This window comes from Pelmatolapia mariae, linkage group LG10_11 (genome assembly GCF_036321145.2).
Source record: "Pelmatolapia mariae isolate MD_Pm_ZW linkage group LG10_11, Pm_UMD_F_2, whole genome shotgun sequence".
Lineage (NCBI taxonomy): Eukaryota > Metazoa > Chordata > Actinopteri > Cichliformes > Cichlidae > Pelmatolapia > Pelmatolapia mariae.
Genome location: NC_086236.1, coordinates 56,755,959 through 56,778,469, shown reverse-complemented (window position 1 = coordinate 56,778,469; position 22,511 = coordinate 56,755,959). Strand labels below are relative to the sequence as shown.

Sequence of the window (22,511 nt, the reverse complement as noted above, 5' to 3'; positions counted from 1 at the left end):
AAAAGCCCAGGTCCACAAGTGAAATTTGATTAAGTAGGTTAATCAAAAAAAATTTTGATTTTTAAAATCAGATGTTGGATTCATACATGATGTGTTGACTATGTTTAATGTGAAATGTCTTGCAAAACAAATTAAAGTATGCTAACTTTGTGTTGTTCAAAGGACTACTGTGGATCAGGTTTATAATCGTGCACTATGTTGGAGTGATCACATCTAGGGTCTTATTTACACTCACTAAATTCTACCTGTTATATTGGCTTTATAGTGCGTAGTGGCAGGAAATCAGCCATAGGGTTCTGCCTATATCTTCTTGAATTCAGTTGGTTAAATCCACAAAGAACAGCTCACAGAACAAATTTAATTGGAATTTTCTCCAGTTACTCCTTTGTTTTACTCCACCCCAGGACCTGTTCTGGTCATATGACTCACTGTAAAGTTCCCTGTTGGCAGCAGTGGTAAAGCTAAAACCAATACTGAACCACTCAGTCTGCTGTCACTGATGTCACATCACACAACAGATATGAAGCACGCTGCTCTCTTAATCCTCATACTCAACAACTTCTGTGTCTTCTCACAGAGTAAGTAAGTTTTAAGCTAACAATCTATTGCAACTTCTTTGTTCTGGAACATGCAGTTCATGTGCTAGTTGAGACATGTTAAGCACCCAGAGTAATTTTTTGTTTCTGTTACTCAAAAATGCAAATGCCTGAAAAGACATTATTAGACATAAACTGTACATATTTGCAATCATATGACTTGACATCTATACTTTTCTGTTGTAACTACAGTTTTGTTTTTCAGTTCCCCATGAAATGACCTACGTAGTGGGCTGTTTTGTCCAAGGCCTGACAGAGGTTCAGTTTGAGTTTGATGGCGAAGAGTTTTTATATGCCGATTTCCCAAAAAAAGAGATTGTCTACACTGTTCCCAATTTTATTTTTCCCGATCCGAGTCATGTTTTGGTGGGTTTGAGTATCCTTAAAGATGCTTTGGACAACAGGAACTGGTGTTTACTAATTACAAAAATTGCTGCAATGGAAGAGAAGTATCTGCCAGAAGAAAAAGGTAAATCAACCTCAGCATCAATCTCTGTACAGACATGATTGAGAAAATGCTGAGGAAAGTTTAGTTGTGTTTTTACCTCCTCTAGACCCTCCAGAGATTGTCCTCTTCTCTTCTGACAAAGTTGAGCTGGGAGTAGAAAACAGCCTGATCTGCTTTGTGAATCATTTCTACCCACCTTCCATCAATGTTACTTGGACCAAAAATGGCCATCCGGTGCCAACGGGGGTGTCAGTCAGTCGATATTTCCCTAATAAAGATCAAACCTTCCACCAGTTTTCCACTCTGACATTCACACCGAGTGAAGGAGACTTTTACAGCTGCACTGTGGAGCACTCGGCACTGGAGACACCCCAAACAAGAATCTGGGGTAAATATTTGACCTTATGAAGTCACTAAAAACAAGAATTTCATTGTGTCTGTAATGACTTATATTGTCTTTAACTTTCTCTACAGAAGCTGAGCTCATGAACAGTGATCAAAGTCTTGGACCAGTTATTTTCTGTGGAGTGGGATTGAGTCTGGGCTTACTGGGAGTCACAGTCGGAGTATTTTTCTTTGTAAAGGGACACCAACGACAGTAACTTCTGTGCGGTTAAATATAGTCAGCATATGATAAACAAACACTATGTTATTTCTGCACAGTACCATTTAAAGCAAATAAAGTTAACACACACAAAACAAATGCAGTAACTCAACATGTGATAGAGACTAAATGTGAGTTTGTACAATGTGTACAGGTACAGTGTTTAATAAACTTCGATGTACATCATGTAAATCAGTTGTATTTTTGATTTTGTCTTCTTTGATATATTAACCACATAACTTGTAGAGATTGTGCTTCTTATTAAACTATAACTGTTGTTTTTTTTATACTTTGCATATACATATATTTAATTACATTTTTTATACAAAAACATGATAAAGTGATTCAAAGCTTTTTGTATTCTGTGTTTCTTTTTGTGTTTTACATAAATACTATAATCTACCAATACAAAACTTGTTTTACTAGTAATGTGTAATGTTTTGTTTTGTTGTATTAGTCATGATCAAAAAAAATTCTGAGCACTCAATTTGACTGAAGTGGCACCATGAGAAAAAATGCTGGTTCAAAATCTTTACTTCCCTGATTTTTAACCAAATGTATTTTTTACTTCTTTTTTTTCCCCCATCAGTAATCTGAGATTTTTTGCAAAATAACTGGGGAGGTACCCAGTGACAATATAAGCACTGAAATCAAAACAATACATTTCGGGATCTCAACTTCCTGATTTTTACAACTCAGTGCCAACTTTAACTACTGTTGTCTAGGTGTGATGATTCAGTCACCCTGCTCTTATTTACCAGACAGCATGTCTCATACTCACAGTTTTTTTCCTTTCCTCGTGCTGTTTCTGGTCTTTTCAACAGAAGGTAAGTTAGACTTTTTATTTATACTGCTGATCAAAGTGATACAACAGACTCAAATACCTACTTAGCAGCTATCTGTTTAGCTGTAGGATGTGATGTGTGATGATAGGATATACATTTAACTAGCCATATTAACTACTGTTTGTTGGAAAACATTTTTCAGGCGCTCTCTTTGGATATTATATTGCTCATTGCCAGTTTACTTCCCCTGACGGCCACGATGCCATGTACGTGGAGCAGTTTTACTTTAATAAGGTGCTAGAATGCCAATACAACAGCAGTGTGGGGAAAGTAGTCGGTTACACAAAGAAGGGAATAGAATTTGCAGATAAACTCAACGGTGACCAGGGCTTTATGAAACATGAGGTATGGAAATCAAACCTTTGCAAGAGAAATGTCCAAATGTTTTACGATGGGCTCCAGAATTCAGGTAATTTTCACAAAACATCACAGCAATTATCTCGAAACTGTCTCTCTTTCTTTCAGTCTACATAGAAAGTCAAGTTTTGTTTTAATGACTTGGATGTTTCCTCTAGTCGAGCCCTACGTTTGGCTGAGGTCTGTGGATGCAGCAGACAGCAGACGTCCAAGCATGCTCGTCTGCACTGCGTACAACTTCTACCCAAAACAAATCAAACTAACGTGGCTCAGGGACGGAAAGCAGACAACAACTGATGTGACTTCCACTGAGGAGCTGCCAAATGGAAACTGGCTCTACCAGATCCATTCCTACTTGGAGTATACACCCACACCTGAGGAAAAAATCTCATGCATGGTGGAGCATGCAAGCCTCATGAAGCCCATGATATATGACTGGGGTAGGAGAGTATTTAATGCCACCTGTATCTGAGCTTTAGATTGGAAAATTACACAGTATTTCATGCTATTTTGGACATGTTTACCTAAAGCCACTTAACTTAATAATAAGTAAATGTCAGTTACATTTACTCCAAATCATTTAAGTACATTTTTCTACCTGTATTTCTGTATTTTTACGGTCATAACTGATTATCATTCAAATGTGACATTGCTTTCTTTGTGGATATATCCACATTTTCCAGCATGCATTCCTTTGAAATTTTATGAGAGAACACCAACGAGGAATTCACAGAGTAAAAGGCCCATGCTGCCATACATCAAAAAAGACCAAGAGGATTTAGCGTCATAGCAGTGATGTGGTTAACACTGTCACCTCACAGCAAGCAGGTTCCTGGTTTGAAACTCCTGGTTGGCCAGGCCTTTCTGTATGCAGTTTGCATTTTTTCCCTGTGCGTGTGTGGGCTTCCTCTGCTTACACCAGCTTCCTCCTAAAGTCCAAAGACAAGCATGTTACTCTAGGTCAACTCGCACTTCTAAACTGGCCATCCACGTAAGGAAGATTAACAAAATACTGCATGAATGTATAACACATTGTAGTCTAATGCACTTTAGAGTTATTAATAATATAAAAGAAGTGTCATCTAAATGTGAATACATTACATTACGACATCAAAGGACTCTGTAGTCATTAGAAAAAGGATTATCTGATCAGAAAAGTGAAAGATTCATAAATGTATTTATTAAACATCAGTGTAAAATATGTAGATGTAAATCTGTTTTCAGAACCATCGCCTGACTCAGGGAGAGATAAGATTGCTGTTGGTGCAGCAGGGCTGCTGCTGGGTTTGGTGTTTTCAGTTGCTGGGCTCATTTACTACAAGAAGAAATCCAGTGGTGAGAGATTCTGTCTAATAAACATAAAACAGTACTTGTGTGATGACAACATCTACTGATAAGATCTATTTATAAAAATGTTGAACCTTTCTGCAGGGCGGGTCGTGGTGTCAACAACCGAGGTAGATGTTTATATTTAACAGTTATTTTTCCATCACTTTGAAACATATGTGGAAACATCTACCAGACTATAATAAATCTGTTTTTCTTTTTTCTGCAGGTTTTATACCCCGATGACACACTTTGAGTCAGAGCAGCCTTTTGGATTTCACTGAGAATTTGATTCCGATTACATAAAATGCTGTGGCCGTCTTGCTTGTCTTTAAACTGCCATCTGAGCTTTTCACAGACACACAGAGACTCACGTCATCCACATTTTCTCCTCACACTGTAAACTTGATCCAAACTCTGCATCACATCAGCTGAGCTTCCACCAGCAAACAGCTGTGTGCTGTTTCCTGTCTGCTTTATTTTGGAAAGAAGAATTGAAAAAGTGAATGTAATATGATGGGGTTTGTTTTTATTTTTAGCTTACTCTACCGCCCTCAAGTGGCCAAAAATCAGTTAATGCAGGTAAACCTTCAGCACATGTCGAAAATGGCAGCTGTAAAGCACTGCTGGGTGGAAACAGGAAATGGGCAGTAAGGGCATAACATTTAGACATTGCAGAGAAAACGTGTAATTATTCAAATTCATGTTTATCTAGTCTGTGTAACAAACACATATGTCATCCTGTCTTTCTATCCCAGCTACCCTGGTGTGGATGGTAAATCAATTTTCTGCATTAATGTCGTTTAACTAGTTATAATAAATATAACACTTGTGTTTGCTTAAACATTCCATCCATGTATGGTTGAGGACATACATTCACAGGCCATTTCTTTAGGTACATCCATTTAACTGCTTGGTAACAGAAATATTTAATTAGCTAATCACATGGCAGCACCTTAATGCACTTAGGCATGTAAACATGGTCAAATCAAAAGGGAGGCAGGTGATTTAACAAACTTAAAAATGACATGGTTGTTGGTGCCAGACTGGAGTACTTCAAAAACTATTGATGTACTGAGATTTTTCCACCTGTGTCTAGGGTTTTACAGAGGATGGTCTGAAAAAGAGAAAATATCCCATCAGTGGCAGTTCTTTGAGTTTAAATGTTTTGCTGATGTCAGAGGTTAGAGCAGAATGGCTTTGGGCTCATAGGAAGGCCTCAGTAACTAAAATAACCACTAGATACAACCAAGGTTTGCAAAAGAAAAAAGAAAAAAGAAAAAGCACTGCACCAGCAGAAGACCACACTGAGTACCACACCTGTCAGCTAAGAACAGGAACAGTTCTTACAGACTCAAAAGTGGACAATAGAAGATTTGAAAACTGCTGCCTGGTCTGATGAGTTGATTTCTGCTGCAACATTCAGATGGTAGAGTCAGACCGTGGTGTAAAAAACATGAAAACCTGCATTCACCCTACCTTGTATCAACAGTTCAGCTTGCTGGTGGTGTAACAATGCTTGTGGTGTCTTCTTAACATTATGACCATGGTGTACCATCTTCTGATGGCTGCTTCCACCAGGATAATACAACATTGTCACAAAGCTGAGATCATCTCAAAATGGTTTCTTGACCACTAAATTTAGTTCACTGTCCTCAAAGGGCCTCCAAGTAAATAGATGTCACTCCAACAGAGCAAATTTAGGATGTGGTGGATCAGGAAATTCACATCATGGTTGTTTAGCCAACACTAAATTTTATACAAAACCATGATAAAGTGATTCAAAGCTTTTTGTATTCTGTGTGTTTCTCTTTGTGGTTTACACAAGTACTGTAATCTAGTAATACAAAATTTGTTTTACTAGTAATGTGTAATGTTTTGTTTTGTTTTATAAATTACACTTAGAAAATATATAAATCCTGAGTTCTCCATTTGACTGAAGTGGCACCATGAAAAAAAAATGCTCGTTCAAAATCTTTACTTCCGGATTTTTAACCAAATGTATTTTTTACTTCTTTTTTTCGCATCAGTAATCTTTATGCGAAATAACTGAGGAGGTAAATGAGACCCACTGATAATATGAGCACTGAAATCAAAACAATACATTTCAGGAACTCAACTTCCTGATTTTTACAACTCAGTGCCAACTTTAACCACTGTTGTCTAGGTGTGATGCCATTCAGTTACCTCGCTACAATATGATGTCTCATACTCACAGTTTTCTTCCTTTCCTCGTGCTGTTTCTGGTCTTTTCAGCAGAAGGTAAGTTAGACTTTTTATTTATACTGCTGATCAAAGTGATACAACAGACTCAAATACCTACTTAGCAGCTATCTGTTTAGCTTTAGGATGTGATGTGTGATGATAGGATATACATTTAACTAGCCATATTAACTACTGTTTGTTGGAAAACATTTTTCAGGCGCTCTCTTTGGATATTATATTGCTCATTGCCAGTTTGCTTCCCCTGACGGCCACGATGCCATGTACGTGGAGCAGTTTTACTTTAATAAGGTGCTAGAAGGCCAATACAACAGCAGTGTGGGGAAAGTAGTCGGTTACACAAAGAACGGAATAAAAGTTGCAGATAAGCTCAACGGTGATGAGGGCTTTATGAAACATGAGGTATGGAAATCAAACCTTTGCAAAAGAAATGTCCCACTGATTTATGATGAGCTCCAGAATTCAGGTAATTTTCACAAAACATCACAGCAATTATCTCGAAACTGTCTCTCTTTCTTTCTGTCTACAAAGAAAGTCAAGTTTTGTTTTAATGACTTGGATGTTTCCTCTAGTCGAGCCCTACGTTTGGCTGAGGTCTGTGGATGCAGCAGACAGCAGACATCCAAGCATGCTCGTCTGCACTGCGTACAACTTCTACCCAAAACAAATCAAACTAACGTGGCTCAGAGACGGAAAGCAGACAACAACTGATGTGACTTCCACTGAGGAGCTGCCAAATGGAAACTGGCTCTACCAGATCCATTCCTTCTTGGAGTATACACCCACACCTGAGGAAAAAATCTCATGCATGGTGGAGCATGCAAGCCTCATGAAGCCCATGATATATGACTGGGGTAGGAGAGTATTTAATGCCACCTGTATCTGAGCTTTAGATTAGAAAATTACACAGTATTTCATTAGTTACTTTATTTTACAGGTTTGCACACCTAAATCAACTCAGTGAGATCTTAAACATAAAATATAGTTAGCTGATACTAAATGCAACTGAACCAGATGCAAGTTTTCTGTTTTTTGTTTGCGTAAAAACAAGAAACTTGAAGATTTAAGCCTAAGACAAGAGATGTTATAAAAGGTGTTTCATGCTATTTTGGACATGTTAACTTAAAGCAAATTTACTTAATAATAAGTAAATTCCACTTACATTTACTCCAAATGATTTAAGTACATTTTTCTACCTGTATTTCTTTATTTTCAGTCATAACTGATAATCATTCAAATGTGACTTTGCTTTATTGTTGGATCTACACAATCAACATTTTTCAGTATGTATTCCTTTGACACTTTATGAGAGAACATCAACGAGGAATTCACAGAGTAGAAGGCTGATTTTGCCACACATTAAAAACGGCTGAGAGGATTTAGCGACATAGTGGTGATGTGGTTAACACTGTCACCTCACAGCAAGCAGGTTCCTGGTTTAAAACTCCTGGTTGGCCAGGCCTTTCTGTATGCAGTTTCTCCCTGTGCGTGTGTGGGCTTCCTCTAGTTACTCCAGCTTCCTCCTAAAGTCCAAAGACAGGCATGTTACTGTAGGTCAGCTGGTACTTCTAAACTGGCCATCCACATGAGGAAGATTAATAAAATACTGCATGAATGTACAACACATTGTAGTCTAATGCACTTTAGAGTTATTAATAATATAAAAGTAGTGTCATCAAATTGACTCATGATTCATATATTCAATATATGTCAGTGTAAAATATGTAGATGTAATCTGCTGGTGATGATAAATGTGTTTTCAGAACCATCGCCTGACTCAGGGAGAGATAAGATTGCTGTTGGTGCAGCAGGGCTGCTGCTGGGTTTGGTGTTTTCAGTTGCTGGGCTCATTTACTACAAGAAGAAATCCAGTGGTGAGAGATTCGTACTAATAAACATAAAACAGTACTTGTGATAAGATTTTATGATAAAAATGTTGAACCTTTCTGCAGGGCGGGTCGTGGTGTCAACAACCGAGGTAGATGTTTATATTTAACAGTTATTTTTCCATCACTTTGAAACATATGTGGAAACATCTACCAGACTATAATAAATCTGTTTTTCTTTTTTCTGCAGGTTTTATACCCCGATGACACACTTTGAGTCAGAGCAGCCTTTTGGATTTCACTGAGAATTTGGTTCCGATTATGTAAAATGTTGTGGCCGTCTTGCTTGTCTTTAAACTGCTGCCTGAGCTTTTCACAGACACACAGAGACTCACATCATCCACATTTTCTCCTCACACTGTAAACTTGATCCAAACTCTGCATCACATCAGCTGAGCTTCCACCAGCAAACAGCTGTGTGCTGTTTCCTGTCTGCTTTATTTTGGAAAGAAGAATTGAAAAAGTGAATGTAATATGATGGGGTTTGTTTTTATTTTTAGCTTACTCTACCGCCCTCAAGTGGCCAAAAATCAGTTAATGCAGGTAAACCTTCAGCACATGTCGAAAATGGCAGCTGTAAAGCACTGCTGGGTGGAAACAGGAAATGGGCAGTAAGGGCATAACATTTAGACATTGCAGAGAAAACGTGTAATTATTCAAATTCATGTTTATCTAGTCTGTGTAACAAACACATATGTCATCCTGTCTTTCTATCCCAGCTACCCTGGTGTGGATGGTAAATCAATTTTCTGCATTAATGTCATTTACCTACTGATAATAAATATCACACTTGCATTTGCTTAAACATTCCATCCATGTATGGTTGAGGACATACATTCACAGGCCATTTCATTAGGTACATCCATTTAACTGCTCCCATAAAACAAATATTTAATTAGCTAATCACATGGCAGCACCTTAATGCACTTAGGCATGTAAACATGGTCAAATCAAAAGGGAGAAAGGTGATTTAACCAACTTGAACATGACATGGTTGTTGGTGCCAGACTGGAGTACTTCAAAAACTATTGATGTACTGAGATTTTTCCACCCGTGTCTAGGGTTTTACAGAGGATGGTCTGAAAAAGAGAAAATATCCAATCAGCGCCAGTTCTTTGGGTTTAAATGTTTTGCTGATGTTAGAGGTTGAGAACAGAATGGCTTTGGGCTCATAGGAAGGCCTCAGTAACTAAAATAACCACTCGATACAACCAAGGTTTGCAAAAGAAAAAGCACTGCAGTCGCAGAAGACCACACCGAGTGCCACACCTGTCAGCTAAGAACAGGAACAGTTCTTACAGACTCAAAAGTGGACAATAGAAGACTTGAAAACTGCTGCCTGGTCTTATGAGTTGATTTCTGCTGCAACATTCAGATGGTAGAGTCAGAACGTGGTGTAAAAACATGAAAACCTGGATCCACCCTACATTGTATCAACAGTTCAGCCTGCTGCTGGTATAACAATGCTCGTGATATTTTTCCAACAGTATGACCATGGTGTGCCATATTCTGATGGCTGCTTCCACCAGGATAACACACCATGTCACAAAGCTGAGATCATCTCAAACTGGTTTCTTGACCACTAAATTTAGTTCACTGTCCTCAAAGGGCCTCCAAGTGAATAGATGTCAGTCTAACAGAGCACCTTTGGGATGTGGTGGATCAGGAAATTCACATCGTGGTTGTTTAGCCAACACATCTGTAGCAACTGTGTGATGCTGTCATGTCAATATAGACTGAAATCTCTGAGGCATCTGTGCCATCGAGCATTAAAGCAGCTCTGAAGGCAACCCGATACTAGTAAGTTATACCTAATAAAAGGGCTGCTGAGTGAAAAATAATGTGCTGTTTGCAAATAAAACAAGATGTCCCCAGTTAGAAAATATAAAAATAATTCATCTTTCCTTATTGTAAAAACTTGATCCATTATAGGAGGAAGACTAGCCCACAGGGGCAGTGATACAGTGTAATATTCAGCTGGAAAACCAGTCATGTGGATGTTACTTTGATCCTTAATGTAGATTAAACATTGATGCAGAGCATTTACTGTACATGCACTTTTCAGTCAATAACATTCGCTGTTGGCAGTGATGACACACCCTGCCACACCGAAATTATAGTTCAGGAATGATTTGTTTGATGTCTTTGTTCTGAAACAGCAAATGCAAAAATAAAGAAAAACATTAAATGAAGAGCTCCAATAAGAATTTTTTTTGCTTTAACTTATTACTACTAAATAATAAACTTAAAAACGTAACTCTGCTGTTGCTTGGAAATGTTTTCAAGGAAGTAAACTTTTTTTAAAAAAAGGAAAAGACTTTAGGCTAATTGAAGTCAGGTTTGCCAGTAATCACTGGATCAGCTGTTCCACCAAAGTCAACAAAAAACTGACAGAGGAAGAGAAGAAGCAGTCAGAAACCATGACAAAAACAGTGCAGTGAAAGGAAACTTAACTACAAATCTCCTTTGGAAATATTTAAGAAAAATGGAAATGCCTCCAGCGTGTCTGAAAGTACAGAGTCATTTTGGTGAGAACATAAGAAATCCACAGGGACCCGTGAACCCTGCAGCTGTGGACACTCACTTCATTCATTATACACCACTTCTGCTTTTAGGGTTTTTACTACTTCTGTATACTTAAACAATTCAAATGTACAGATTTCTGTGGAGTAACGTGGATAAAACCGTCATCATTTCCAGCATATTGTTATTATTATTAAATGGGAACCACAATTTAAATGAGTATAAGAGACACAGATTTTTCTCTCCAAACTACAAGAGGGAAAGGATTTTATACCCTTATGTGTGTGTGCGTGTGTGTCTATAAGCAAGGTCTTCAGCTTATAGTGCCGTTTTTTTGTTGGGTTTTTTTTTTTTTTTTTAACGGTTCCTCTTTTTTGAAGAAACTAAACGTGTGACCCATCTTAGACAGAACAAAAACCTCAGAATGAGCTTCAACAGCAGGATAAGGAAGTCGGAAAGTATTGAAACGTGGAGCAGAATTGCGGTAAAGCCGAAAAGATGGTGTAATAAATTTTATAACATCATGTGAATTTCTTAGGCAACTTTTCTGTATGACAATGATTGCACGAAAGTTATGTAGCTACTGGCAAACGATCTCTCTGAGGTATCTCGTCTGTACAACCGGTTAGACTGCTCTACCATCAGTGGTCATGTGCTAAGAAGGTGTAGCCGGGCTTTATTGTTAACTGACCCTGAAAAAGATCATATCTTGCACTTTGTTCAGTTTGGACCAGTGGGGGAATTTCCGATGATGGCCACCTGCAGCTCACACATGAGGCGCTCTGCTCTCGTAATCCTGCTGCTCAACAGCTTCTGTGTCTTCTCTCAAAGTAAGGATGAATTTCTAATTCACTCCTTTACTCTAAACTCATACTATTCAATGTATTTTAAAATTTTCTAAACTTGTGGCTATATTTGTTAAAACAGCAAAACAGGTCGTCTGGTAACTTGAATTTTCTTGTTCACTAATACTACTGTGAGGTTAACAATAACATCCAGCTTCACTGGCATGTATTTCAAAAACAGATCAGCATACTTGACTCTGCACAGATTTTTACATCCACTGCTCCTCCTGATGCAGTCCTATTTTTCTGTGCAGTAGTACATTAGATCATTATCTGCACTGAATGAGGTTAGGATTGTGCTTCCACCTGGGTTCATTCGTGTGTTAAGCTACAAGCCGAACACTCTGGAAACACATGATTTGATATGTTACACGTCTCAGAGGGAATACTTTTCACTTGTTTTGTAACAAAATTTTCCTTTAGTTTGTTATTGATTCCTGCTGTCTTACTCTTTATATTTTCTGTACAGTGACAATAAAGGGCTATTCTATTCATACTAATACATTTATTCTTTTTTGCATGTTTTCTCTTTTTTTCTCAGTTTCACATGAAATTACCTATGTCGTGGCCTGCTTTGATGATGGAAGAACTGAGACACAGTATGAATTTGATGCTGAGGAGCTTATGTATGTGGATTTCGAGAGACATGAAGTTGTATACACGGTGCCCCGGTATTTCATATTTAACCCAAGTGAAACATTTCAGGATTTGAATGTATATAAAAATGCAAAAAAAGCCAAGAGAACATGTCCAGCACTTCTGTCATACTGGACAGTAGAGGAGAAAAATCCACCTGAAGATAAAGGTAAAGGATTTTTATTCTTGTGTTAACTTCATGTTGTAACATTACTGATAAGATCTGATGATGTTAATTGTGTTTGATCCTACCACAGACCCCCCTGAGAGCATGCTTTACCCTGCAGATGAAGTCGAGCTGGGAGTTGAAAACAGTCTGATCTGCTTTGTGAATGACTTTTATCCACCTTCCATCAATGTCAGCTGGACCAAAAACGGCCATCCAGTGTCTGAGGGGGTGTCGCTCAGTCGGTATTTTCCCAATAAAGATCAAACCTTCCACCAGTTCTCAACTCTGGTGTTCACCCCGAGCGAGGGCGACATTTACAGCTGCACCGTGGAGCACTCGGCACTGGAGACACCCCAAACAAGAATCTGGGGTAAATATTTGCCCTAATGAATAAAATTAAAATGAAAAGATTTGTATACTGTTGTCAGTAATTATGTTCTTTTTTCTTCTTCTGCAGAAACAGAAATAATGAACAGCCATGAAAGTCCTGGACTGGATGTTTTCTGTGCAGTGGGCCTGACTCTGGGCCTGCTGGGAGTCGCAACAGGAACATTTTTAATTGTCAAAGGACTTGAAAACAAAAAAATATCTCAATCTTAGAGAGATTATACAAATGAAAATCACACAAATAAACAACAAAACTGGGGCACAAAGTCATGGTTCATTCAATAAATTCAACATTTAGGTCAGTCTAAAGGCTAAAAATGAACTGTAATGAAAAAGTATCCACTAATCACATCCAGTCTTTATTGTGAGAAGTGTTTCAGATTCACACAGGAAATTCAAAAGGCCATTTGACTTTTTATTTCCTTATTTAAATTACTGCTGTTTGCTTGGGCTGTTGCAGCACTTTTAGTTAACATGTAGTCATTATCTGCAGTAGTAGCTCTACAGTGTAGTGGTTTGGACATTCTTCTAACAAGCAGATGATCTCTGGTTTGATCCTGGCAGGAGACACAAATCCCTTGGGGGTTGTGTCAGAAAGGGCAGAAAGCTTTGCCAAGTAAGAGATATGGAGCTGCTGGCTGTGCTTGAGACACAAAAGCAGTGAGAAGTAGCTTGTTATTATGAATTTTAAATAAAATGTGCTAAAACAGAGTCTCTAGGAGGCAGCAGTAAAATGTAACAAGGTTTTCTCAAGTAGTGAAGACTGGATTTAAATTTTTGCATTATATGCACAATAAATATAGTTTGCCATAACTGGGCAATGAAGCTAATTTTTGTCTAACTAAACACCAGCTTTATTGTTTATTTAACTTTGGTTGTTATTTAATCTTCTTTTTTATACCAGCAAAATAAAGAAATCTTTGTTGAAAAAAATGACTGTATTGTCTTTCAGCTCTTTATCTTTGGTTAAAAAACCTGTAAAGCTCTGATGTCCCATTAAATAAACACATCGGCCATTAAAATCAGTATTATTACAAATAAATAAAAACATATTTCCTGATATGCTGACAGCAGTCTACCATGCAGATATAAGCTGCCAGCCTGCTGGTGTTCAGATGAATACAAAACCAATGAGTTTTATAAAATCAAATATAAATCTTTTCAGTAACTTCAAACTTGAGCAATGCTTGTTTTGGGTTGTGTTTAATAATTCAAAAGAATCAGGGCAAAGTCTGTGGATATTACATAAAAATTACGACTTGTTGCAGCATTGTCTGTGTTTAAAAAAAGTTTTACTGTCTGCACAAATCCGACAATAAAAGTAAATCATGTCCCACAGAGCACCACGCCTACTCAAAGCCTGCATAACAAATTACTGTTTCTCAGTCTGGCGATTCACTTCCTTCTACTACAAGATCAGACTTCTTCCTATTTTCATTCGTGATTCCTATTTTTTCACCATGCATATTCGCTGCACTTTACTGCTAACAAGTGTGTTCCTCTTATTTTCAAGAGCAGGTAAGTAACTTTAAGATAATAGCTGTTTATCGGTCTTACAGTAAAAATAAAAAAGGCGTTTGATTCATTTTTTACATTTACTTAGTAAACACAAGCTAACGTTTAAGATTGTTAAACTGGAGCTTGTGTTGTGTGTGAGAAGATATCAAACGTGAGCATTTCGGCATCAGCTAATTGTTGACTTTGTGTTACAGATGCTTCCTTTGGTTACGGGTTGATTCGTTGCCTGTTTACTTCCAAAGATGATGTTGTTTATCTGGCACAGATCTACTTTAATAAGGTGCTTATGGGTCAGTACAACAGCACTTTGGGGAAATATGTCGGCTACACAGAGAAACTGAAAGAAGTTGCAGATGAACTCAACAAAAACGAACGTTTCTTGGAGCAAGAAAAAAAGAACGAACAGAAGTGCAGAACCAACGTCCCGCTAGTGTTTAATGTGCTTTCAATACCAGGTGAGCATAGAAAATCTCTGAAACTCTAATGATGTTTTACATTACAGCAGCCATTGATAGTTACACTTCTTATTTCTGTGACATCAATAAAGCACTAGGTAACAGCTTGGTGCTCTACAGGGACTATCCCTAAAATGTTTTTTAAGTACACAAGAAAAAGTTTGCTGGTGAGTGAATCAGTGACTGAGTCCTGTGACTGGTAAGCTTTTGAAAATTACTAACAGTGCTGCAGTGTTTTGCACTGTCGCCTCACAGAAAGAAGGTTCCTAGTTAAAACCCAACCTGTGGATCTGTGTGGAGTTATCATTACCTCCCTGTGTTCAACTTCCTTAAACACTCCAGACTGATGAATTACTGATGAATAAAAAGCTCTCCTGATTTTTGCGCCATCTCTTTTAAATGTTGAAAGTGAAAACACTTCCATAAAGGAAACACCCCTGCGTGCTTAGTTACTGCTCTTCAGCCCTCTTGATGCGTTTTAGGAATTAAGATGTCCCTCTGTTAACCTTGGTCACAAGCAGGAAGATGGATGGACAAATTAGAGAAATGAGAAAAACCTAGACTGAAAGTAAAAAGCGCAGAGGACACGAAAGAAAAAGCAGTTCCCAAAATAACACAGTTAGTAGAAACAACAGAACTAACAGAGAATTCATGACCAGGAAACAAGGAGACAGAAAGATGAGGAATATCAGCGAAAGTTTGAAAAAAGATACCACAAAACAGACAACCACTGAGTAACACATACTCAAGCCATCTGCCATGAACAGTCAGGGGTGAGGGGAGAGAGACAGGACAAAAGACAATGTGGAAGAGAGCCAGAGATAAATCTGAAGATCTGAATCTAATGACTAAATGCAGTGTAGTTTATTAATACAAACAGGGTGAAAAGAGGTGAGTGAAGAAGAAATGCTAAGTGCATCAACAGAAACAGCCAGCAGTCTAGACCTATTGTAGCGTAACTAAGGGAGCGTTCCGAGTCACATGATCCAGTCCTAATTATAAGCTTAATCAAAAAGAGGGTTTTCTGGGAATACTGTTAAATGCCACATTTCCAACACGATCCAGATTAATGTGGTAGGTGGGGTCTTTTACATTTTGAGAGAATTGAGTCTACTAACAGGTTAAATGCAATTTTGAGGCTGTCATTTTAAGCATATACATGGATATTAAAATGACCTACTATAATTATTTTATCAGAGCTGAGGACTAAATTAAAAAGTCTAAGAATTCACCTAGGAACTGTGAGTAAGGGCCATGTGAATGATAGTTAACAGCAAATAAAACTGTTTTCTGAGTTTTCCGATTAGAGTTTACAATACTAAGAGTTCTGCTTTCAAATGAAATCTATGAAGTTGTAAATCTGGATCTATGGTTAAAAAGCTTGAGTGCAAGATTGCTTTTTTTTTTTTTTTTTTTTTTTTTGTCTGTCCCATTTGGTTCTTTAGCCGTCAGAATTGTTGTCTGAAGACCAACAAGGATACCAAATGGATTTATTTTGCCAAATGGATCATCATGGCATTGCCGTATTGGTCCATTTGATCAACTTTTGTTGTTATTATTTATTTTATTTTCAGTAGTTACAGATGAGACAGACATGATTGGGGGATAGGAAAGGGAGAAAGAAAGAGAGGAAGGAAAAGAAAAACAGAAGGGAAGAGGGACAGTGAGAAAGGGCACTTACAAAGACAAAGAGAAAAAAAAAATCTCCTGGATCACCTGTTGAGAGAAAAAGAAGAGAAAACAAGCAAAAAAAAAACAAAGCAACATACTAAACACAACACCATCATGTTAATCTAGCTAAGTGTAAACAGCAATAAATACTAAATATTGAATGTTGTTGTGCAGCACAGACAGCGCACAATGTGCTTTGAAGTAGCAGCTAAGAAAGGTGTAGTTTATATCTACGAACAGTGAACACCCGTGTGGATCAGCGCGCTTGTATACAGAAGGTTTCCCCATGTAACGGTCTGCTAGAGGGTGTGGAGGGCCATAGCCCCGTCCCCCAGGGCATGAAGCAGGCATGGAGGAGATCCAGGCTCCAGACATCCAGGGACCCCAGAGTGCGAGAGCCCAAGGAGTACCACCGGAGGGGCATCCGTGCCACCCTCCTGGGAAGGGCTGAGGAGATCCCCAGACGAGGGGTCACCCAGTAGCCACGGAGCAGAAGCCAGAGGGGGCTGCACTGGCGCGCCCACCGGCTCTGCCGGCAGCCAGCTGTGCCAGAGTGAACCGAGCTGCAGGCCCCGAGGCCGGAGGTTCGAGGGCCCCCTTTGCCCCGGAAGAGGCCTGACCGAGCGACAGGCACCAGGCCCCGCCAAGTAGCCACCGGGAGTGAGCTGGTGTATACCTGAGCGCCCAGCCCCGGACACCAAGAACCACCAATGCACCGACCCCTGAGTGCATCAGTTACCGGCAGGGAGTGTGGTGAGGGGAGATAGGCCTCCACACTTTGGAGGGCCTGGGTGTTCCCAGAGAGGTGGAGTCTAAGACCTGACCTGACATATAAACACAGACAAACAGGCACACACAGACACAAACATGCATTCCCACCCTCATGCACACATATACAAACACTCAGCACTCATCCAACGTAGGAATAGACATATATGCACATGTACACACAATCGCACTCCCCAAACATACTCTATACCCCGGGTCCAGGTACCCTCGCCCCCAGAGGGGGAAACGGCACCCAGACCCAAGAGATGTGACCCTTTCCCCCCGGGGTGGAGGCAAGCAGACCACCCCAGGCCTCGCAGAAGCAGGGAGGCCAATCTGTCAGCCAACACCTCCTCCCAGCCCCCCCCGCCCCGATGGCTGGCAGAGAACGGGGGTGTGTGAAGACCCCATACCTGTGCAAGAGTGCAAGATTGCTGCCACTCCTCCTCTTTGGTCTGTGCTTTGAGGATTCTCACAGTTGGTATGGCTCAGGGGAATGATTAATTTAAACTAACATATTCATACTGCTGTAACCAAGTCTTTGTAATAAGAGCAAATCAATATGTTTGTCAATTATTAAATCATTTACTCACAAGGGCTTAGAAGAGAGAGACCTAATGTTTAATACCACATATTTAACTGTTTTACTCTTTAGTGCACTTGAGCGTGCTTTGTTGTGCTTTCTTTGTCAATTTTTAAATTTAAATCTGATTTTTGGTTTGCTTTTTGGCCGACTGGGACCATGCATCCTCTATTGGAATAGAGGATGACAGGAAAAAAGAAGCTGCAGAGAAGCATATAAGAATTATTACAGAAACTGTGTTATTGCTGCAATGCCTAATCAGTATTAACCGATGATATTTAATTTTATACCAAATCGTTCTGACTGCTCTTTCCACAAGTTGAGCCCACAGTCAAGCTGAGGTTAGTTGAGTCAGCAGAAAGTGAACATCCAGGCATGTTGATGTGCAGCGCGTACAACTTTTATCCCAAACAAATCAAACTGACATGGCTGAGGGACGGAAAGGAGGCAACATCTGATGTCACGTCCACTGAGGAGCTACCCAACGGAAACTGGCTCTACCAGATTCACTCCTACCTGGAGATTATACCCAAACCTGGAGAGAACATCAGCTGCATGGTGGAGCACGCCAGCCTCATGAAGCCCAAATTTTATGACTGGGGTAAGATAGTGAAAGGAAGCTTATTCTTGGACCTCATCCTGGTTTATGATATTGTTATTAAATAAGACGTATGAAATTCACAGTATATAAATGTAATATAGTAATATACGTGTTTTCAGATCCAACATCTGAGGCAGAGAAGAATAAGATTGCTATAGGTGTAGCAGGGCTGCTGCTGGGTTTGGTGTTTGTACTCGGTGGAGCTGTTTTCTACAAGCGGAACACTACAAGTGAGAAACATGACAAACGTGACCTCCTTAATGTCTCTATCTGTAACCTGAGCAATTATATTAGTGAATTTAAGGACTAACTAGTTTACTTGCTCTGTAGGTAACAAGCTGTTTATTCTAACAGTCATTATTTCCACATCTAACTCTACCGCACTTTGTAGCAACTGCAATTTTAACACATTAACACAAAATTATTGTTATTTAAAACCGATACATTTTAACTCTGTCTTCTTTTTATTATTGTATAGGCCGGATTTTGGTGCCAACAGGTTAATCTACCTGTTTGGAGGTACTGTCTGAAGGTGGAATCATCTAAGAAACAATGGCAGCAAATGGAAAAAAATCATTTTGAGTTTGCCAATTGGGAAAAGATACTTATACTTTGTCCATTGAGACTGGAGAATTCAGAAATGTTCAGCAAAAAACATAACATATGTTGTTGAAAAAACATATGACTTAAGACTTTTGTTTATAAAACATCACAACTAAATTAACAATGTAACTAATGATTTAATTAATTTATTTAGATTTCTCAGAGTCTGGGCTGTAAATGTTCATGTTGACAGAGATGCTGCTGGTTTGAAGGTCTACTTGATCGTGAAATGTTTTATTAATATTACTGAAAATGTTAAAAATGTATATCTGGGGCTTGGATAAAAGAGATATATATTTTATTAATCTAGTCATTCAGTTATTCTAACAAGCTGATTTATTTACGGACTTAATGTGAAACTGCATCGTGCAATATGTTCTTCATTTTCTTGTTCCAGCTGTTTTAACTTAAAGATTTTATGCTTTTCTTTGTCAAGTGTGAACTGGATACCTTTGGGTTTGTAGTTCCCTAGGGCCCAGTTGTTCAAAAGTAATGTGGCAAGATAAGGATTATTTGATGTGAAATATTAAAATTAACCTGATCCCAGCAGGAGGCTGAATTTGATCTGGATTACAAAGGAAAAATGAAACAAAAACTCAAAAGGAAAAGAAAAATAGAACTGGTATACTGAATTTTTTTCACCACTATTTTTACAATTATGTATTAAGTGGTATATTTACATAATGATATATTTTCATACATTTATTTCATAATTGCATTGATGATGCCTTCTTAACGATGAGTTTTAAATATATAAAATATACGATAAACTGAGTTGTGTGGTAAAGTCATGACGTTAACTTTAAAAAGGTTATGAATTACGAATTTTAAAGGTGATCAACTTGAAACTTGAAGATGTCAGCTTAAGACAAGCGATGTTATAAAAGGTGTTTCATGCTATTTTGGACATGTTTACTTAAAGTAAGTTAACTTAATAATAAGTAAATGCCAGTTACATTTACTCCAAATAGTTTAAGTACATTTTTCTACCCATATTTCTGTATTTTCACGGTCGTAACTGATTATCATTTACATGTGACTTTGCTTTATTGTTGGATCTATACAATCAACATTTTTCAGCATGCATTCATTTGATATTTTATGAGAGAACATCAACAGGGAGTAAAAGGTCAAGGTTGCCACACATTAAAAACGGCTGAGAGGATTTAGCAACCTAGCGGTGATGTGGTTAACACTGTCACCTCACAGCAAGCAGGTTCCTGGTTTGAAACTCCTGGTTGGCCAGGCCTTTCTGTATGCAGTTTGCAGCTTCTCCCTGTGCGGGCTTCCTCTAGTTACTCCAGCTTCCTCCTAAAGTCCAAAGACAACCATGTTATTGTAAGTCAGTTAGAGTTATTAATAATATAAAAGAAGTGTCATCTAAATGTGAATACATTACATTACAACATCAAAGGACTCTGTAGTCATTAGAAAAAGGATTATCTAATCAGAAAAGTTAAAGATTCATATATTTATTCATTAAACATCAATGTAAAATATGTAGATGTAATCTGCTGGTGATGATAAATGTGTTTTCAGAACCATCGCCTGACTCAGGGAGAGATAAGATTGCTGTTGGTGCAGCAGGGCTGCTGCTGGGTTTGGTGTTTTCAGTTGCTGGGCTCATTTACTACAAGAAGAAATCCAGTGGTGAGAGATTCTGTCTAATAAACATAAAACAGTACTTGTGTGATGACAGCATCTACTGATAAGATCTATTTATAAAAATGTTGAACCTTTCTGCAGGGCGGGTCGTGGTGTCAACAACCGAGGTAGATGTTTATATTTAACAGTTATTTTTCCATCACTTTGAAACATATGTGGAAACATCTACCAGACTATAATAAATCTGTTTTTATTTTCTCTGCAGGTTTTATACCCCGATGACACACTTTTAGTCAGAGCAGCCTTTTGGATTTCACTGAGATTTTGGTCCCGATTACATAAAATGTTGTGGTCGACTTGTCTTTAAACTGCCGTCTGAGCTTTTCACAGACACACAGAGACTCACATCATACACATTTTCTCCTCACACTGTAAACTTGATCCAAACTCTGCATCACTCTGCATGCTTCCACCAGCAAACAGCTGTGTACTGTTTCCTGTCTGCTTTATTTTGGAAAGAAGAATTGACAAAGTGAATGTAACATTATGGGTTTTTATTTTTAGCTTACTCTACCGCCCTCAAGTGGCCAAAAATCAGTTAATGCAGGTAAACCTTTAGCACGTCGAAAATGGCAGCTGTAAAGCACTGCTGGGTGGAAACAGGAAATGGGCAGTAAGGGCATAACATTTAGACATTGCAGAGAAAACGTGTAATTATTCAAATTCATGTTTATCTAATCTGTATAACAAACACATATGTCATCCTATCCCAGCTACCCTGGTGTGGATGGTAAATCAATTTTCTGCATTAATGTCATTTACCTACTGATATTAAATCTAAAACTTTTGTTTGTTTAAACATTTCATCCAGGTATGGTTGGGGGTATTCATTCACAGGCCATTTTATTAGGTACACCTATTTAACTGCTCAGTAACAGAAATATTTAATTAGCTAATCACATGGCAGCACCTTAATGTACTTAGGCACGAGCAATGTTCCCTCTAATTTTTTATGTATCTGAGCGAACACACAAACTCCCTGAGTGGTCCCTTGGACCACTGTGAGCAACATTAGACGTGTGCACTGTGGTCACACCAGCATCAAATCCATCCAAGTTACATGGTTTATTAAAATAATCAAATTACAGCATTTACATTTACGTTAGACTACTTTTAATCAACTGCTTTAGCCCACTTACAATGAAAATGTAAAAAAATCTTGTTCATGACCTGTGTAGTATGTTAACACTATTGGAAGTAAAAATAACTTGTACTCCAATTTTTGAAACACAACTTTCTTTCTTTTCTTATTTTTAAATATAAAGCTCTGACTTGTATTATGAGTCTGTGGTCTGGGAGAGAGTCCTGTTGGGCAATTAATTATATAGTTACTTCTTCAAAAAAGTAACCGAGTTATGCAAACAAAGTTTTTTGCAGCTGTTTACCTAAAAATGCAGCCAAGGCGTTTTTTTTTTTTAAATTAACATTTCAAACTATTTACAGAACAATCAGCTGTTCTGCATCAAATTTGATGCCACACAAATTATTTGTGCCACTCCAAAAAATAATTTCTGTCCACTATGAGATAAAGGAGAACAACAGCTGATACCTGCAGGCCTGACAACAGGAGATGTATCACTCCTGTAACACCTGTAACATTCAGTAGTCGCCTCATTGTTCTGACACACAACAAAACTATTGACTACACTACACACTAACTACACAAGATTTGCGCTAAACGTCGCAAATCTCTCACATCTCAAAACACCGCCGTCACTCCTAAAACTTACCCCCGATGCCGTGTTACCACATCATTTTTTGATTGGTCGACATTTTTCCACCAATAGGAAAGGGTGTGGTTT

The 22,511-nt window shown here is 38.4% G+C and overlaps 5 protein-coding genes across 5 annotated transcripts; all 5 read left to right on the top strand.

The window, feature by feature from the left end:
• The first annotated feature begins 499 nt into the window (after positions 1-499).
• On the top strand, positions 500-1,646 carry LOC134635918 (H-2 class II histocompatibility antigen, A-U alpha chain-like). Its single transcript, XM_063485604.2, has 4 exons — positions 500-578; positions 802-1,065; positions 1,151-1,432; positions 1,519-1,646. The coding sequence occupies exons 1-4, from the start codon at positions 500-502 to the stop codon at positions 1,644-1,646; spliced, it is 753 nt and encodes a 250-aa protein (XP_063341674.1).
• Positions 1,647-2,378: 732 nt separating this feature from the next.
• LOC134635467 (rano class II histocompatibility antigen, A beta chain-like) lies at positions 2,379-4,515 on the top strand. The gene is made up of 6 exons (XM_063484849.1): positions 2,379-2,475; positions 2,636-2,902; positions 3,009-3,290; positions 4,075-4,185; positions 4,282-4,307; positions 4,406-4,515. Exons 1-6 carry the CDS (start codon positions 2,379-2,381, stop codon positions 4,430-4,432), a joined length of 810 nt encoding a protein of 269 aa, XP_063340919.1. The 3' UTR covers positions 4,433-4,515.
• A 1,859-nt stretch (positions 4,516-6,374) lies between these two features.
• On the top strand, positions 6,375-8,531 carry LOC134635466 (rano class II histocompatibility antigen, A beta chain-like). Its single transcript, XM_063484848.1, has 6 exons — positions 6,375-6,438; positions 6,599-6,865; positions 6,972-7,253; positions 8,163-8,273; positions 8,352-8,377; positions 8,476-8,531. The coding sequence occupies exons 1-6, from the start codon at positions 6,375-6,377 to the stop codon at positions 8,500-8,502; spliced, it is 777 nt and encodes a 258-aa protein (XP_063340918.1). The 3' UTR covers positions 8,503-8,531.
• A 3,028-nt stretch (positions 8,532-11,559) lies between these two features.
• LOC134637058 (H-2 class II histocompatibility antigen, A-U alpha chain-like) lies at positions 11,560-13,098 on the top strand. Its single transcript, XM_063487380.1, has 4 exons — positions 11,560-11,638; positions 12,195-12,458; positions 12,547-12,828; positions 12,916-13,098. The coding sequence occupies exons 1-4, from the start codon at positions 11,560-11,562 to the stop codon at positions 13,056-13,058; spliced, it is 768 nt and encodes a 255-aa protein (XP_063343450.1). The 3' UTR covers positions 13,059-13,098.
• A 1,508-nt stretch (positions 13,099-14,606) lies between these two features.
• On the top strand, positions 14,607-19,036 carry LOC134635465 (DLA class II histocompatibility antigen, DR-1 beta chain-like). The gene is made up of 4 exons (XM_063484847.2): positions 14,607-14,818; positions 18,160-18,441; positions 18,561-18,671; positions 18,920-19,036. The coding sequence occupies exons 1-4, from the start codon at positions 14,650-14,652 to the stop codon at positions 18,943-18,945; spliced, it is 588 nt and encodes a 195-aa protein (XP_063340917.2). The 5' UTR covers positions 14,607-14,649; the 3' UTR covers positions 18,946-19,036.
• The last annotated feature ends 3,475 nt before the right edge of the window (positions 19,037-22,511 follow it).

Excerpts from the sequence above, each read along its gene's own strand:
- LOC134635918 (XM_063485604.2), top strand. The coding sequence starts at position 500 with ATGTCACATCACACAACAGATATGAAGCACGCTGCTCTCTTAATCCTC. Across the intron at positions 579-801 it reads CTTCTGTGTCTTCTCACAGA|TTCCCCATGAAATGACCTAC; the intron begins GTAAGTAAGTTT and ends TTTGTTTTTCAG. Across the intron at positions 1,433-1,518 it reads ACCCCAAACAAGAATCTGGG|AAGCTGAGCTCATGAACAGT; the intron begins GTAAATATTTGA and ends CTTTCTCTACAG.
- LOC134635467 (XM_063484849.1), top strand. The coding sequence starts at position 2,379 with ATGATTCAGTCACCCTGCTCTTATTTACCAGACAGCATGTCTCATACT. Across the intron at positions 3,291-4,074 it reads GCCCATGATATATGACTGGG|AACCATCGCCTGACTCAGGG; the intron begins GTAGGAGAGTAT and ends ATCTGTTTTCAG. Across the intron at positions 4,186-4,281 it reads CTACAAGAAGAAATCCAGTG|GGCGGGTCGTGGTGTCAACA; the intron begins GTGAGAGATTCT and ends ACCTTTCTGCAG.
- LOC134635466 (XM_063484848.1), top strand. The coding sequence starts at position 6,375 with ATGATGTCTCATACTCACAGTTTTCTTCCTTTCCTCGTGCTGTTTCTG. Across the intron at positions 6,866-6,971 it reads TGATGAGCTCCAGAATTCAG|TCGAGCCCTACGTTTGGCTG; the intron begins GTAATTTTCACA and ends TGTTTCCTCTAG. Across the intron at positions 7,254-8,162 it reads GCCCATGATATATGACTGGG|AACCATCGCCTGACTCAGGG; the intron begins GTAGGAGAGTAT and ends ATGTGTTTTCAG.
- LOC134637058 (XM_063487380.1), top strand. The coding sequence starts at position 11,560 with ATGGCCACCTGCAGCTCACACATGAGGCGCTCTGCTCTCGTAATCCTG. Across the intron at positions 11,639-12,194 it reads CTTCTGTGTCTTCTCTCAAA|TTTCACATGAAATTACCTAT; the intron begins GTAAGGATGAAT and ends TTTTTTTCTCAG. Across the intron at positions 12,829-12,915 it reads ACCCCAAACAAGAATCTGGG|AAACAGAAATAATGAACAGC; the intron begins GTAAATATTTGC and ends CTTCTTCTGCAG.
- LOC134635465 (XM_063484847.2), top strand. The coding sequence starts at position 14,650 with ATGGGTCAGTACAACAGCACTTTGGGGAAATATGTCGGCTACACAGAG. Across the intron at positions 14,819-18,159 it reads TAATGTGCTTTCAATACCAG|TTGAGCCCACAGTCAAGCTG; the intron begins GTGAGCATAGAA and ends TCTTTCCACAAG. Across the intron at positions 18,442-18,560 it reads GCCCAAATTTTATGACTGGG|ATCCAACATCTGAGGCAGAG; the intron begins GTAAGATAGTGA and ends ACGTGTTTTCAG.